Source organism: Bubalus bubalis, chromosome 1 (assembly GCF_019923935.1).
Source record: "Bubalus bubalis isolate 160015118507 breed Murrah chromosome 1, NDDB_SH_1, whole genome shotgun sequence".
In the NCBI taxonomy this organism is placed as follows: domain Eukaryota; kingdom Metazoa; phylum Chordata; class Mammalia; order Artiodactyla; family Bovidae; genus Bubalus; species Bubalus bubalis.
This window is the reverse complement of record NC_059157.1, coordinates 180,912,428-180,928,843: the sequence shown is the minus strand read 5'-3', so window position 1 is coordinate 180,928,843 and position 16,416 is coordinate 180,912,428. Positions and strand designations below refer to the sequence as shown.

At 46.2% G+C, this 16,416-nt stretch overlaps 1 protein-coding gene across 2 annotated transcripts in view; it reads left to right on the top strand.

Annotated features, from left to right (window-relative positions):
- BFSP2 (beaded filament structural protein 2) overlaps positions 1–16,416 on the top strand; it is a 77,990-nt gene that overhangs the window by 39,136 nt on the left and 22,438 nt on the right. For both annotated transcript variants that reach the window (XM_044947052.2, XM_006058754.4), the window contains exons 2-3: positions 9,812–9,894; positions 16,136–16,292. In XM_044947052.2, coding sequence (XP_044802987.1) covers positions 9,812–9,894; positions 16,136–16,292 — 240 coding nt within the window. The remainder of the gene's footprint in view (positions 1–9,811; positions 9,895–16,135; positions 16,293–16,416) is intronic.

Below are 16,416 nucleotides of genomic sequence, written 5' to 3'. Positions count from 1 at the left end.
AACAAGTCATTGTTGCTGTTGTTCAGTCACTAGGTCTTGTCTGACTCTGATGACCCCATGGACTGGAGCACAACAGGCTCCTCTGTCCTCCATTATCTCACAGAATTTGTTCAAATTCATGTCCACTGAGTCAGTAATGCCATCTAACCATCTCATCCTCTGTCGTCCCCTTCTCCTTTTGTCTTCAGTCTTTCCCGGAATCAGGTTCTTTTCCAGCGAGTCAGCTCTTCACAGCAGGTGGACAAAATATTGGAGCTTCAGCTTCAGCATCACTCCTTCCAATGAATATTCAGGGTTGGTTTCCTTTAATATCAACTGGTTTGATCTCCTTGCTGTCTAAGGGACTCTCAAGAGTCTTCTCCAGCACCACAATTTGAAAACATCAATTCTTAGGCTCTCAGCCAACTCACATCCATACATGACTACTACAAAAACCATAGCTCTGATTCTGCAGACCTTTGTCAGCAAAGTGATGTCTCTGCTTTTTAATAACGCTGTCTAGGTTTGTCATAGCTTTCTTTCCAAGGAGCAAGGCCTTTTAATTTTATGGCTGCAGTCACCATACACAGTGATTTTGGAGCCCAAGAAAATAAAATATGTAACTGCTTCCACTTTTCCCCCATCTATTTGCCATGAAGTGATGGGACTGGATGCCATGATCTAAGTTTTTTAATGTTGACTTACAAGTCAGCTTTTTCACTCTCCTCTTTCACCCTCATCAAGGGGCTCTTTAGTTCCTCTTCACTTTCTGCTTTTAGAGTGGTATTATCTGCATATCTGAGGTTGTTGATATTTCTCCCAGCAATCTTGATTCCAGCTTGTGACCAGCCCTGACATTTCACATGATCTACTCTGCATAGAAGTTAAATAAGCAGGGTGACAATATACAGCCTCGTCATACTCCTTTCCCAATTTTGAACCAGTCAGTTGTTCCATGTCCGGTTCTAACTGTTGCTTCTTGACCCACATACAGGTTTCTCAGGAGGCAGGTGAGCATTTATTCTAAACTTGAAAGTCAAACAAATGTGAGAAGTGTTTCCAGGGTTCTTACATCTGCCAGTGTACCAGCTGATCTCATTTCCCAGAGCCCAGTCTTATCCACCTCCTCCCCTTCTGCAGCTCTGTCTGCTGGGACATCAATATCATTAACTCCAAATAAAGCATTCATTATACCCTTGAGCCCAAACAATAAACCCTTTGAAAATACTACTCATCCTCGCCCTTTTTGAAACACAGTGATAGTCAAATCCCTCACCTGCCCCGCTTCACATGTATCAGCTCACGTGATTCTCACAACTACCCCAGGAGGCAGAGCATGGCATTATCCACATTTAATGGATGAGGAAACGGAATCTTAGATAACTTATCCCAGCAACTGGCCCAAACTGGTGAGGGAGGAGCTGGGGTCAAGAATAGGCCAACATGTTCATTGCCTACACACCATTTACACTGTATGGAGAGTTGCAGACGTGATCACCAGAGAGTGAGGGAAGGGGATTGACTTAGATGTAGGATAACCCAAGGAGGAAGGAAGGGAGGCAGCAAGGGCCAGTTTGGTTTTTTGTTTGTTTGTTTTTTGTTAGTCACTCAGTAGTGTCCAATTCTTTATGATCCCATGGACTGTAGCCTGCCAGGCTCCTCTGTCCATGGAATTCTCCAGGCAAGAATACTGGAGTGGGTAGCCATTCCCTTCCCCAGGGGGATCTTCCTGACACAGGAATTGAGCCTGGGTCTCCTACATTGCAGGCAGATTCTTTACTGTCTGAGCCACCAGGGAAGCCCCCAGTAGCTCCACCTGAAAGCCTAGGGTTCGTCCTTAATTCCTCTCTCTCATGCCCCCTGAAACTGCTGCATCCCCACCTCCTCCCTAATCAAAGCGCCATCACCTCTCCTGGGTGAATGCAGAAGCTCTTCAGCTGGGCCCTCAGCATGGCCCCCAGTGTCCTACAGCTTCCTTCCTGCAGGAGTCAGAGGGGTCCACTTACCATGGGGGTCACTCCTGTGCCTGTTCACAAGCTTCCAGTGACTTCCCAGCAGAGGCCATCTCCTTTCCACTCTTCCCAAGACCTTCACCCTGAAGTCTGTCTTCTGCCTGCCTTTCTAACCATGTCTCCTACCATACCTGCTAATTCTCCAAAACCAGCTCATAGCCAGCACAGAGGAAATCATCATCACCTGCTGGAGACATGGAGGCAGGAATGAGTGAGTGAATAAAGCAGCTTCATAGACAAAGCCATGTTCAAGATGAGCACTAAAGTGGGAAAGAGTTTCTCAGGTGGCCAGGTTCGGGGTAGAAGACCAGGTGTTCCAAGTAGAGACCACAGTGTGGGCCAGAACAGCAAGAAGGGCCAGGAGCAGCTTGGGGGCAGCCTGAGAAGGACTGGAGGCAAGTCTGTGCAAAGCAGAGGCTCTTAAAGTCCAACGTGCATTGTAATCCCCTGGAAAGCTGGTTAAAACAGAGATCATTAGGACCCACTCCAGAGATTCTGACTCAGACATGGGAGGTAGGGTCTGAGAATTTGCATTCTCTCAAGTTTCAGGTGATGCTGATCCTGCTGGTCCAGAGGGACCAACCACACTTTGAGAACCACTGGGGGAAAGTCTGCTAAGGAAGCCTCCAAGTGGAGGCACAGATGAAGATAGGTCCAGGGATGTCAGATGAGACAACTGCAGGCCACCCCCGGAGCAGCTTGAACTCACACAGCCAGTGTGCAGCCCCTCCCACCAGTACCACCCCCCACAGAACACACCCCTGCCCACCTGGACCTCTGACTGCCATTTCCCTGCTAGTCAACCCCAGCTACTCTCATCCACAGCCTTTTAGGCTTTGCAGGTGACTTTTGTTTTTGCTTCTAGCAAAACCAATGGGTCCTAATCCCTCAGAACCAGCTAATCTCACATAGCAATTTGTCCTATTGCTGCTATGACGGTGTTTCTTTTTAACAGAAGTGGTATTAGGTTACATGGCCTTGATGGTAGGGGCAGCTCCGGGAAGCTCTGGCCAGTGGGACAGAGAGAAGGAAAGGATGTCACCTGCTGGTGTCTCCAGCATACCTGGGGACAAGCTGCCAGCCTGCCCTGCCTTAAGTCTGTCCTTAAGAGCAACTGTTACATCAGTTTACGTTATACTTTTCTCCTACTAGAAAAGTGGACGGGTGTGGCCCCAGGGTCATGAATAAGCATGTTTGCATTCCCAGCATCAGTCAGGGACTGCACATCTTAGTGTGTGGTATTTTTATTGCCTTCTCCCCAGAAAGAAAAGGTGATTGGAGAAGTGAGGTTCATTTGCATCCACTATAGCCATAAATCCAAGAGGACCAGATAGCTAACACATGCCTCTTGCGGTCTTAAATACAAATGACCTCTGCTGTCTAGGGCCTGACAGCAAAGCATGCAGCCGCACGAGCCCTCTGACCCTTCAGAGTCGGACCACAGATCTGCCTCAGCTCTTCCCAGCTTACAGAGCTCAGAAATGAAAGCTTGGGGACTTAGAGTGGGAGATGGCTTGGGTTGATTGGTTAGCATTCTCACACACAGTAGGGAAAATGTCTCTTTGTCTTCATGATGGAGTCCAAATAGGAACCAGGAATCCTGACTCTTCTGTGTTACAGCAAAGACAGAGAACAGTCCTCCACAACACAGTCTCTCTTGATTCTGATGTGTCTTTTGGTTTCCAAAACTGATGACAAAGATTTGCACACTTTCAAGTCACATTAACCTGGCTTAGCCTTCTGGCTCTGCCACATTCCAGCTGTGGCATAGCTAAGGTTAATTGCTAAGGCAATTAACATATGTCTTAGCATCCTCATCCGTAAAATGGGTGTGTTGATATCAGTATAGGGGGGATTGGAGGAGGGCATGAGCATTTAGTGAAGTTGTGGATGTAAGTACTGAGTGGGAGGTGGGGTACTGTGTTGGTAAGCTGAGATCTGTTTAACAGCTGGCTCTCCATGGATAAAAGGTTCTGTGGTACAATATTTGCCAGTCTCCCTGGTGGAGCTACTCTCACCCAATGACATCAAGCTACCCACACAGACGCAGAGCTGGGAAGAGATGCATGCAGGACAGTGGTACACAGTTTCACCTGTCTATTAAAGAAAAATGCACAACCTAAGAGTTGAGAATTAAGTTTTATTTGGGGTCCTACTGAGGACTATAGCCCAGAAGACTGCCTCTCAGATAGCTCTGAGGAACTGCTTGGAAGAGGTAAGGTAAGCTGCAGGATATAGGAGCTTTATGCTAGAAAACAAACATCAAAAGATCACTGCTAATCATAAGAAACTGACATCTCAAGCTGATGATTTCAGTGCTTTTATATATAAAGGGAGATGAAGAGTCTGAGCTCATTGAAATTATTCCTTCAATATGCATCTTAACTATCTAAGGCCAGTATCCAAAGCACAGAATGCTTCCTATTTTCCTCCATCCTAGGTTCTTAGGGTGCACCATGGGGGTAGGGGGCAGCTGCAGTGGTTAATGGCTTGGTCTTTGTAGAACTATTAATAGAATGGCAGGCAACATTCTTTGTTTACTGGAATGGCAAGCAATGTTCCCTGTCCACACATCACTATAGATATAATAGAAACAAATAACCTCAAAAGCAGAGATGACAGACAAACATAGTAAAACAATTTGGAACTGATGAGTATTCATTACTTTTGTATTCTGAGTATTTATTACTTTTGTTTTTAATATAGTTTATGTAATTGTAGGGCTTCCCTGGTGGCTCAGATGGTAAAGAATCTGCCTGCAATGCAGGAGACCTGGATTCAACTCCTGGGTGGGGAAGATCCCCTAGAGGAGGGCATGGCAATCCACTCCAGTATTCTTGCCTGGAGAATCCCCATGGCAGAGAAGCCTGGAGGACTACAGTCCATGGGGTTTCAAAGAGTTGGACATGACTGAGTGACTAAGCACAACACAGCACATGTAATTGTAAGTTCACATAATTAAAATTTTCGTGATGGCTATGTTTAACAACCAGCTCACAAAACTCCTGAAATAGTTAACAGTCTGCCCTGGCAAGCCAGTACAAGCCAGTACAAGCCAGCGCCAGCACAGGGGGCGGGCAGCACACGTGTGGATGGGCAGTAAGTCTGACTTCCCTTCCTCTTCCTTTTCTGTCCTCAGCCCCAGAGAAGATGGTTTTCCCAGATATAGAGACAAAGATGGTCCCTGTTCCACCGCAGGCTCTGTGCTTACTTTTGGCCTCGGCCACAATCCCAGACCTCAGCCTGTGCTAAACCTCATCTGAGTCCCAGCCCTGGACCGGCCTCCCGGCCCTTTCCTGTCTGCGGGCGCTGAGCTACCACTGACATCGAGGCCGTGGCCTCTGCGGGGCTGAGGGACCACAGGAGGACAGGGGAAGGCTCTCCGTGGCTGAGCCCTAGCTGGAGGTCTATTTTAGGATCCCGTCTGTGGACATGGGGTAGCACCACCAGCCAACTGTGCTTTGGCAAGTTGGGACCTATAATTAGCCTCTGCCTGAGGCTCGAATAAACCCCTTGTTGTTACTAAACAACAGTGAAAGCAGGAAGGTCCCCAGCTTCCCGGAGCCCAGCGCTGCCCAGCCTCCTCGGACAGAACCACTTCATCTGCTGGGCAGCGTCCAAACGGTCCCAGGCCGCCTCCAGTCCTCATCCGGGGTGAGGAGGAGAAGCAAGGGCAGGGTCCCAGCCTTGCCTCCCATCAGCCGGCACCTTCTACTGACTCCTGCGCCTGGCCTCCTGGCAGCCTCCTACTTAGAGTCTGCGGTCCACCGGGTAGATGTCACTGATTCCCACAAGCCATGCCCCAGCCGTAACGCAGCACATGTAAGCACTAGTGTGTTTATTCTGGACAACCAGACATAGGTGACTGCGTCCCCAAGCATCCTTCTGCTTTTCCAGATTAGTGTGCCTCTGAACATGGTACACACATACCGCCACTCATGCCCCAGGGCTGGGTTTTGTTTTTAACTTTTTCTGTCCAACCCCTCGGTCCCCAGTTTTAAAAGCAGACACAAAATGGAGCTGTACCCAAGAGAATAGTTTAAACCTGGAGCTCCCTCACTGGCACACCCCACCTTAGTCTTTATATATATATACTTATTTATTTATGGCTGCACTGGGTGTCCCTTGCTGCCCAAGGGCTTCAGTAGTTGCACATCCGCCCTAGAGCATGTGGGCTTCAGTAGTTGTGGCACACAGGCCCAGTTTCCCTACAGCATGTGGGATCTTCCCAGACCAGGGATCGAACCAGTGTCCCTTGCATTGGCAGGTGGATTCTTAACCACTGGACCACCAGGGAAGTCCTGCATTAGTCATTGTTTTATTCCTTGTCTTAAAGGTGGTCTTCCAGATGGTACAAACTGCAGCCTGTTCTGCCCACATCGGCCCCACATGGCCATATAGTTTAGAGCACTTCTGAAGCCATCTTCTCTGTATCAGGGGTTCTGAGCCCACAATCTGGACACCTTCTATGCCTCGAGGTCCCATACCAGGGTGTAATATTTGCCAGGGGTACAATTGTGAGAAAATGAGCAGAGTGAGTGCCCTGAGCTTCAAATTCATCATCTGCAAGGTGGCATCACTGAGCATGCAGAGACAAGGAAAGGGGCTCCTGATGTGGGAGTGGCAGTGTGTGAAGAGGACGAAGAGAGGGCTGGGTCAGGGCTGCCAGAGATAGTGCTCAGAGGCCTCACTTAGCCAGAGCCCTTGAATGAACTATATCCAACAACATAACTATGTCTTCTTCTTGTCTGTATTCTTGATGCTCTGACAGCTGGGGCCTCATTAACAGGCAGAGACTGCACTTTCACGGGGCTAGCAAATCCTAGAGATAGTAACCACTTACCTGGGACAATGCCTTTGAGATGCAAATCAGCCCATTCTGAGTCAGTACCCCAACCTGATTCCCATTACTGGCTCGCACCTTCCAGGAGGCAATATTCCTCTGCTCCGACCACCCAGGGCTAGGTACCAGACAACTGGGGACCACCACTATAGCATAGAGACCACTGAAATTATTTAAACCAGCCAGTCCCAGCTGCTTGCCTTGCCATGCCCATTTCTTCCCATGAAAACCACAATAAAACCTTGACCCATGCTTTCCCCTCACCCCTTCCTGACCAACCCTGGTACTTCTCCAGATGTTGATGGAATGGCCACCACAAGCCAGAGCTTGGGGACACAGCAATGAACAAGGGGCTGACCTGGGGAGGGCTACTTCAGCACAATGAGGTTAGACTTTGCTGGGAAAACAGGAAACACAGGGTGGACCAAGTCCCAGCTCCAGGTGGAAAGAATGGTGCTCTTCATGGTGGAAAGAATGGATGATCCAATAGGGTCATCCTGTGTGGTTTGTCCACTTCATTGATTTTCCCAACAGCAACCTCATCTTCTCACTGCTCCAGCCCCACCCTGACACACACAGGGGAGAATGAAACTGGGGTCTCCTTCTCCCCATTCTTTCTCATCTCACTCTATTCTCTGACCTCTAGTGCTGGAAGTCCTCCGCCAAGTCAGCAAAGAACTCATTAATTGAAACTCATTAATTTTTAAGAGCAAAGGACTGATAAGAGCTTAAAACAGTCATTTGCATCATTTTATTTTTTCAATTTTACATATTTTTATTAAAGATAATTTGTGCTATGCTTAGTCGCTCAGCCGTGTCCAACTCTTTGTGACCCCATGGACTGTATCCCTCCAGGCTCCTCTGTCCGTGGGATTCTCCAGGCAAGAATACTGGAGTGGGTTGCCATACCCTCCTCCAGGGGATCTTCCCAACCCAGGGATTGAACCCAGGTCTCCTGCGTTGCAGGCAGATTCTTTACTATCTAAGCCACCAGGGAAGCCAAAAACATAACTTACATATAATAAAATACACAAATCTGCAAGGTACAGCTTAACAAATCTTTACCTATTATGTGTGTTAATCACTCAGTTTTGTTCAGACGCAACTCTTTATGACTCCATGAAGTCAAGAATACTAGTATTCTAGTCAAGAATACTGGAGTGGGTAGCCATTCCCTTCTCCAGGGTATCTTCCCAACCCAGGGATCAAACTCAGGTCTCCTGCATTGCAGGCAGGTTCTTTACCATCTGAGCCACCAGGAAAGTCCCTTTATTTATTATATATCAGAGTAATCATCAGATCCAGATACGGAACATCTGGTTTTTTTACATTTTATTTATTTATTTTTGGCTACGCTGGGTCTTTGTTGCTTTGCGCAGGCTTTCTCTAGTTGTGGCGAGTGGGGGCTACTGCTCATTGCAGTGCAAGGGCTTCTCATGTAGTGGCTTCTCTGTTGTGGAGCACAGGCTCTAGGCACTTTGGCTTTGGTATTTGTAGCCCATGGGCTCAGTAGTTGTGACATGTGGATTCTGGAAAGTGCAGGTTCAGTAGTTGTGGTGCATGGGCTTGGTTGTTCTGTAACATGTGGAGTCTTCCCGGATCAGGGATCAAACTTACGTCCCCTGCATTGGCAGGTGGATTCTTTACCACTGGGCCATCAGAGAAGTCCCTGGAACATCTTCATCACTCCAGAAAGTTTTCTCAGGTTTGCTTCCATCTTTAAAAAATTTTATTATTTATTTTTATGTTTGGCTGTGCTGGGTCTTCATTGCTGTGTGAGCTTTTCTCTAGTTGTGGCAAGCAGGGGCTTCTCTGTTGCAGTGTACAGGCTTCTTATTGTGAGGGCTCTCTTGTTTCAGAGCACGGGGCTCTAGGACATACAGGTTTCAGTAATTGCAGCTCCCTGGCTCTAGAGCATGGGCTCAGTAATTGTGGCACATGGGCTTAGTTGCTCTGGGACATGTGGATCTTCCTGACTTAGGAATCAAACCTGTGTCTCCTGAACTGGCAGGCCGATTCTTTACCACTGAGTCACCAAGAGAGCCTCTTGCCTCCTTCTTAACATGTGTACACCCGTAGCGGATTCATGTTGATGTATGGCAAAACCAATACAATATTGTAAAGTAATTAGCCTCTAATTAAAATAAATAAATTTATATTAAAAAAATAAAATACCAGTTAGTTTATCCCGCAGCCCAAACTGAAGATTATATAGAAGTCAATATGTAAAAAATATATATGTTTTTTAAAAGAAGCTTCTCAGGTTAAAGAGGATCATCCCCCCTAATTCCCACCTGTGGGGATCTTGAGAGGTGTTATGGTCCAAGTCTGGAAAACCATTCTTCTCCATGAAACCTCTGAACTGTATGTACAGTGTTTATGTTCACATGTATGTTTTCAGAGTGGACAGAATTCTAGTGCTGTCCAGCATATATTTAAATGTAAATAGTTAACTTTAAATAAAATTGAATCCCCCTCTGCAGTTGCCTTTACCACATTTTGAGTGTTCCGTAGCCACGTGGGGCCACTTGTTGGCCCGCGCAGTATAGAACAGTTCCATCATCACAGAAAATTCTGTTGGACAGCACTGGTCTAGAGAGTACATCAGCTTCTCAAGACGTCCATGACCAGAAAATGTTAAGAGACACTAGGTTGAACCAGTGAAACTTTGTTTAAGGAGCCAGAAATTTCTCTGGAGAGCCAAAAGCTCATCGTTGTGAAAGAGGCTATGGACAAGTCTGCCTTAAGTAATCTTTTTGCTCCAAAATCCAACCCTAAAAGCCCTTAAAATACATCCAGATTTTAGACTTCAGTGTCTATCTCATCCTCTCTTAAAGAAGGACACTTAAATTCTAAAAATACTTGGCGTGAGAAAAGTTCTCGCAGTGCCCCAAAGCCTCTGTGCCCAGCATGAGTGCCCAGTGGGAAGTGGGAAGACGTGACAGTGACCTTGTCCTTCGGTGTGTGGTCGTTCTAGGTGGGCGAGGCGGTCCTGGAAAACGCACGGCTCATGCTCCAGACAGAGAATATCCAGGCGGGCGCGGACGACTTTAAGGAGAGGTAACATTCTGCAGCAGAGGGGACTGTCCCTCCACACCCAGGACTCCTGGGCCACTTGGGTAATGTGTCTGCAGCAGGCACCTCAGTGTCACAGAAGGCTGGATGGGATAACAGCGGTCCTGGGAGAATCCAGAGCCAAGACCACCCCGCTCAAGCGCTCCTTGTCGACACAAATAGGTCTAAGACCTCAGAGATTTCACGAGTGTCACTTGGTTTAGAGCAGGGGTCTCAAAACTCATTGTACATTAGAATCACCTGAGAGACTGATAGAACACACAGATGGCTGTGCCCACACTCAGAATTTCTGATTCAGTAGGTGGTACCTAAAATTCACATTTCTAACAAGGTCCCAATGATGCTGATACTCTGGTCCTGGGAACACACTGTGAGAACTACTGGTTTGGATCTATGCTTCTCAATTCCAGCGGCATATGAGAATTACCTGGACACTTGAAAGTTCCAGTACACAAGCCCCACAGGCTAATTAAACAGAGTCCCAGCGATGGGGCCAGGCCTCTGTATCTTTAAAGTTCCCCAGGCTTTCTTGATGTCCATCCAGCCTTGAGAACCAGTTCTTCGGAGTCTAATACAGTATTTCCTAAAATGTGGCTGATGAAGATCATTTTAAGCGGTATGAAGATTAACATTTTGTTTTTAATGCTCATTGATTTTTATGTTACCTTCTGTTTATGGCCCATGAAACTGTCTTTCCACTATAGTACTACCATTTATAGTATCAATTTAAAATTTATTTAATATAAAGAGCTTTTAAAGTTTGTTGATTTAAGGTTTGTCTTTAAGTAGACAAATTTAAGCAACAATAAAAAGTAAATAATGATAAAGGAGATAAACATTTAGGGCAAAATTCTGAAGGAGAGTGAGTTTTGCAAAACACTGGCCTAATGGAAAGGCAAAATGAAGATGCCCTTTTATGGATGAGCACAGTGATTTTGAGAATATTTTGTGGGGAAAGTGTCCTGGGACTTGAGCAAATGGGTGAGTCATGGGATTGTTATTCCCTAAACTGGGAAAGATGAAGAAGAAAGGCATACTGTTGGGAGTCTGTAGGCAATACCATGATCCCACAGTCATTCTTAAGGAATAAGAAGGATATTGTGACGAAACTCCAATACTTTGGCCACCTGATGCAAAGAACTGACTCCTTGGAAAAGACCCTGATGGTGGGAAAGATTAAAGGCAGAAGGAGAAGGGGATGACAGAGGATGAGATGGTTGGATGGCATCACCAACTTGATGGACATGAGTTTGAGCAAGCTCTGGGGGTTGGTGATGGACAGGGAAGCCTGGCATGCTGCAGTCCATGGGGTCGAAAAGAGTTGGACATGACTGAGGGACTGAACTGAACTGTGATGAAAAAGGGAATCCCCACCATCTCCTCAGATCCCTGGTCTTTTCCTTTCTCTGACACCACGCTCCTCTACCTGCTAAAAGGCCTCCATTAGTGGCACTCTGGAGTCAAACAGACTCTCAATCAGCCAGAGTTGCTGTTTCCCCAGCACTGTAGCCAATGTTACATGCACACAAGGAAGCAGATCCATCATCCAGTCATGATAGCTCAGTGCACAATTAAAGACAAACACCAGTAAATAGCAAACCATTCACACTAAATTTAAGGTGGAATTTAATAAGTGTGATAAAACAGGATCTGACTGAAATGCCTTTCATCCATTTATTCCTTTTGGCATTAATTCATACATTCATACATACCTTTGTCCTGCCATTCAACAGAATAGAATGTATACTCACTGAAAGCAGGGGTTTGATCTATTTTGTACCCCATTGTATCACCAGCTCCTAAAACAGAGGACATGAGATAGATGCTCAACAAACATTTGTTGAATGAGTGAATGAATGAGTTCAACATGTGTTTGAATGTCCGCTTATCCCAGGCCCCTTGCCAGATGCTGGGAGTGAAGAGAATCAGGCATGGTTCCTGACCTCAATGAGCCCACAGTTTAATGTCAAAGACAGAGGAGTGAGCAGACAGTGGTCTCACCGAGCATAGATGCCATCACTGAGATGAGCCCAAATGAGGGAGTGTTGGCAAAAGATTTGGATCCTGAACTCATGTAGAAGTTGACCAGGCAAATAAAGGACTCATGACTTCCCAGGCAGAATGAGCACATGTGGCAAGTTGGGAGGACGTGAGAAGACATGGTGTGTTATTGCAATTCCAAGCAGCTTGGGAGACTGGGGCATGTAGAGCAAATGATCCTGGAGGACCACGTCAGCCATTCCAAAGGGCTCAGACATTATCTGAGAGCAGAGGAGACCCTCAGAAGGGGTCTGAGCAGTGGCCCATCATGACCAGACTTGAGCTTTAAAGGAAGCTTTGTAGTGGTAGAGAGAAGAGGCAGGCAAATGAGTAGGAAACAATGGGAGTGAAGGGTCTGGATTGAGACAGTGGTTGGAAAGTCAGTTTATCAGATTATTGAGGAGACAGAGAATGCGACAAGACATCTGAGAAGAGAGATGACTCAGTGTGCTTAAGTACAGTCACTCTGCGGGCAATACTGTGAGTCTGGGAAGACACTAGAAGGCAGGTGTAGTTTAGGGCTGGCCTGGGATGGTAGTAGTGGGCAGACTTGAGGGATGGGTTGAAGAACTAACTGGCTGGATTTGAAAATTATCTACTTAGACAACCTGAAGAGAGAAGGTTAAAGGTAAATCCCAGGCTTTGAACTTGAGTAATTTAGAACACTGGTGATTCTTTGAATGAAATGGGAAATTGGGGAGGGAAAGCTTGTCTAAAATTCAGGCATTGATAATGAGTTTGGTTTTGAGGAAGCTGAGTTGAGTTGATGGTAGAGCAGTCAAGCAGAAGTGATGAGATGCCATGGACACTGTCATGTCAGGGAGGCCTGCAGGTCAAGGCAAGACAGTTCTGGGTGCCATGAGCACCCAGGGGTTCTAACTGAAGCACCACTCAAAGAAGGGTGGTAAAAAAAAAAAAAAAAGGCTAAAAGTTTAACAGCAGCCTTGGGGGATGTCACAGAGATATTTCAAATCCTCAGAGGACTTCCCAAAAAATGGTCCTTAGGGAACCAAAACATCCAGTAATGCTGAATGGATCATGTGCTGGAAGGGACCAGGCTCCCTGGCCAGGTGAGCAAAACAGGACTGCAGAGGCAGTGAAGGATTCTTCCAACCTGGGTCAAAAGGGACCAATCCCCTTTATATGAGTGGCTTTCCATTTCAGCTGGAGAGACAGGATTTGTCTCCAAAGGGACTAAATGTCAATAAGAATACAATCCTTCAAAAAAGAATACATTTGGGTAGAAAATGTAATCCCACATATAGAACACAGAAAAAATGCTTCAGAAACCACCCTTGAGTGCTGATCCAAAGATACAGGTCCAGCTCTCAGGGAAGTCTCTGGTGGTATGTCACAGGGCTCTGTCCTCAGTCTCCTCATTTACTGTTTTTAACTGCAAGGTGCTTGAAAGCAGATGTGACCAAATGACCCACGATCCAAAGCCAGTGGGGGTGGTGAAGAGTAGACTGACAGAATCATGATTCTGCTCCCAACACATTGGAATAATAGGCCAATGAAACTGTAAGAGGATAAGCATGAACTCCTATTTTGGGGTTCAAATACTAGGTACACTTAGAGAAGACAGGAAAACTGGGTTTCAAGCAGCTCTTATGAAAAATGTTCAGGGGTTCTCCTTGATTAGTCCAGCAAATATAGCTGGTCAAACTGAAACAAACAAACACAAACAAAAACTCACAATGCAAATCTTAGGGTTTGTGATGAATAGAATTAAAGGGTTTAAACAAAGGGGCAGACATTCCCACAGGACTGTGAACTGATCAGGCAATATCTGGAGTTTTACATTTTGTTCTCTGTATCACATTTTAAGAAGGATGTAGACCAGTGAGAGTATTTCTAATCATTCCACAAATATATCTTAAACCTGGTGCTGGGAAAACAAAACGGAAAGGGTCATAGACCCCGCCCTTAATAATGATGGATATGAAAACTGATTTACGTGAAGAATGGAGGAAGGAAGGGGAATGTTTAACCTGAAGAAGAAAGGTCTTGGAGGGGTCGAGGGGATGGAGACGGGATGAGAGAGTGAGTAAGGGATTATCTCCAAATATTTGGGGACAGCCAGTGAAGGATTTGGGGACAGCGAGTGAAGGATTTAAACTGACTTCAGGTGTTGCAGAGGATGGAACTCAGACTCTTATAGGAATGGAAACTAAAGCTCTTGAAGGAGGCAATTTGCAATAGTTAGAATCATTCAAAAAATGGCCTGGTGGCCTTGGGCAATGAGGTCCCATTGCTGGAAGTTTTGAAGCCGAGCCTGCATGATCACCTATCAATAATACCATCAGGGGATTGTCACCTGCAATCAGTTCAAATCAGTTCAGTTCAGTTCATTTCAGTCGCTCAGTCATGTCCGACTCTTTGAGACCCCATGAATCGCAGCACGCCAGGCCTCCCTGTCCATCACCAACTCAAGGAGTTCACCCAGACTCACATCCATCAAGTCAGTGATGCCATCCAGCCGTCTCATCCTCTGTCGTCCCCTTCTCCTCCTGCCCCCAATCCCTCTCAGCATCAGAGTCTTTTCCAATGAGTCAACTCTTCACATGAGGGGGCCAAAGTACTGGAGTTTCAGCTTTAGCATCATGCCTTCCAAAGAAATCAGAGGGCTGATCTCCTTCAGAATGGACCGGTTGGATCTCCTTGCAGTCCAAGGGACTCTCAAGAGTCTTCTCCAACACCACAGTTCAAAAGCATCAATTCTTTGGTGCTCAGCCTTCTTCACAATCCAACTCTCACATCCATACATGACCACTGGAAAAACCATAGCCTGGACTAGACGGACCTTTATTGGCAAAGTAATGTCTCTGCTTTTCAATATGCTGTCTAGGTTGGTCATAACTTTTCTTCCACTGCAATAGTCAAATGCTAAAGTTCCTTAAAATTCTAAGACCTTAAGATGCTTTCTGGAATGAGAGGTATGAGACATCTCCCTTCTGTGGATAGATGAAGGTAACATGTGAAATGTGACTGAGTGGATGGTGGTGGAAGAGAGGAGCGACACTGGAAGAAATTGGAAAAAATGTTGGATAGTTGTTAGGAAAAAAGGCCTGTGCAAACCAGAGATTGAAGTGACTCAGAGGTGATGGTTTCACACTTGTGTCTGTGCATGTATGTGTGTCTGTGTTAGTCACTCAGTAGTGTCTGACTCTTTTTGACCCCATGGACTGTAGCCCACCAAGCTCCTTTATCCATGAAATTCTCCAGGCAAGAATACTGGAGTGGGTAGCCATGCCCTCCTCCAGTGGATCTTCCTGACCCAGTTATCAAACCTGGGTCTCCTGCAGGCAGATTCTTTACCATCTGAGCTGCCAGGCAAGCCCCGTGTTATTGCATAGTTCACATATAAATCCAGGTCTCCAGTTGCTGTAGAAGAGAAAGGCACACCCCTTCTGATGCTGCAGTGCTGGGGAGGGGATGGGCACCAGGGCCCCTGTTGCTGAAGCATGTGTGTTCCTAGGCGTGTCAATCCCCACCTCTCACTTTGGCCCGGACCTGGCCTTCATCACTTGTCTATATCCCCCTCTTGGCCTCTGAAAACATCTGGGTCTGCAGCCACAGTCCTGAAATTTTACCTGGGCTCTTTGGAGAGAGGAACACGTTCTTCATTTTGAGATTATTAACACATAGCCTGGTAATTAGCAGATTCTCAGTAGTGTTTGTTAAAGTATCCTCAGGTTAAAAGGATAACAAATTAGAACAATGACGACAGTACTGGTCCCCTTACCTGGATATGGTCTCTTGGAGAAGCTTTCCCTAGAGCTCCTTGCTTCCAGTGCTCCATGAGGCTCATACTTTGTTAGCCCAGGTGCCCTGTTTTCAGCAGTTGGCTGCAATCATTTTCATTTTAATAAATCAATATGTAACAATTGCATTAACAGTGTCCTCAAACCCACTGAGGTGAAGGAAATGACAACCCACTCCAGTACTCTTGCCTGGAAAATCCTGTGGACAGAGGAGTATGGTAGGCTACAGACCATGGGGTTGCAGAGAGTCAGACACGACTGAGTGACTTCACTTTCTTTTCTTTCTTTCAAACCCACTGAAACACTGAATTTTAATATTCATTTCCTGACTATCCCATAATTAGCCTGTTGGTCACATTTATAATCTGATTGTTTTGCTTTGGGGTTATCCAATCTTGCTGATTGGGTTCTTTTACCTACAGGTACGAAAATGAGCAGCCATTTAGGAAGGCAGCAGAAGAGGAAATTAACTCTCTGTATAAAGTCATTGATGAAGCGAATTCATCAAAAATGGATCTGGAGAGTCAAATAGAAAGCCTGAAAGAAGAACTCGGCTTTCTGTCCAGGAGTTATGAAGAGGTAGGTGGGGACTGGGCTGTCTACAGGTCCAGAAGCCCTCACCTGTCTGGCTGAGCTTCACAACACAAGTGACAACAGCCTTTCTGTGTCAATTGCTCTGGGCTGTGGGTAAAATGCCAATTAT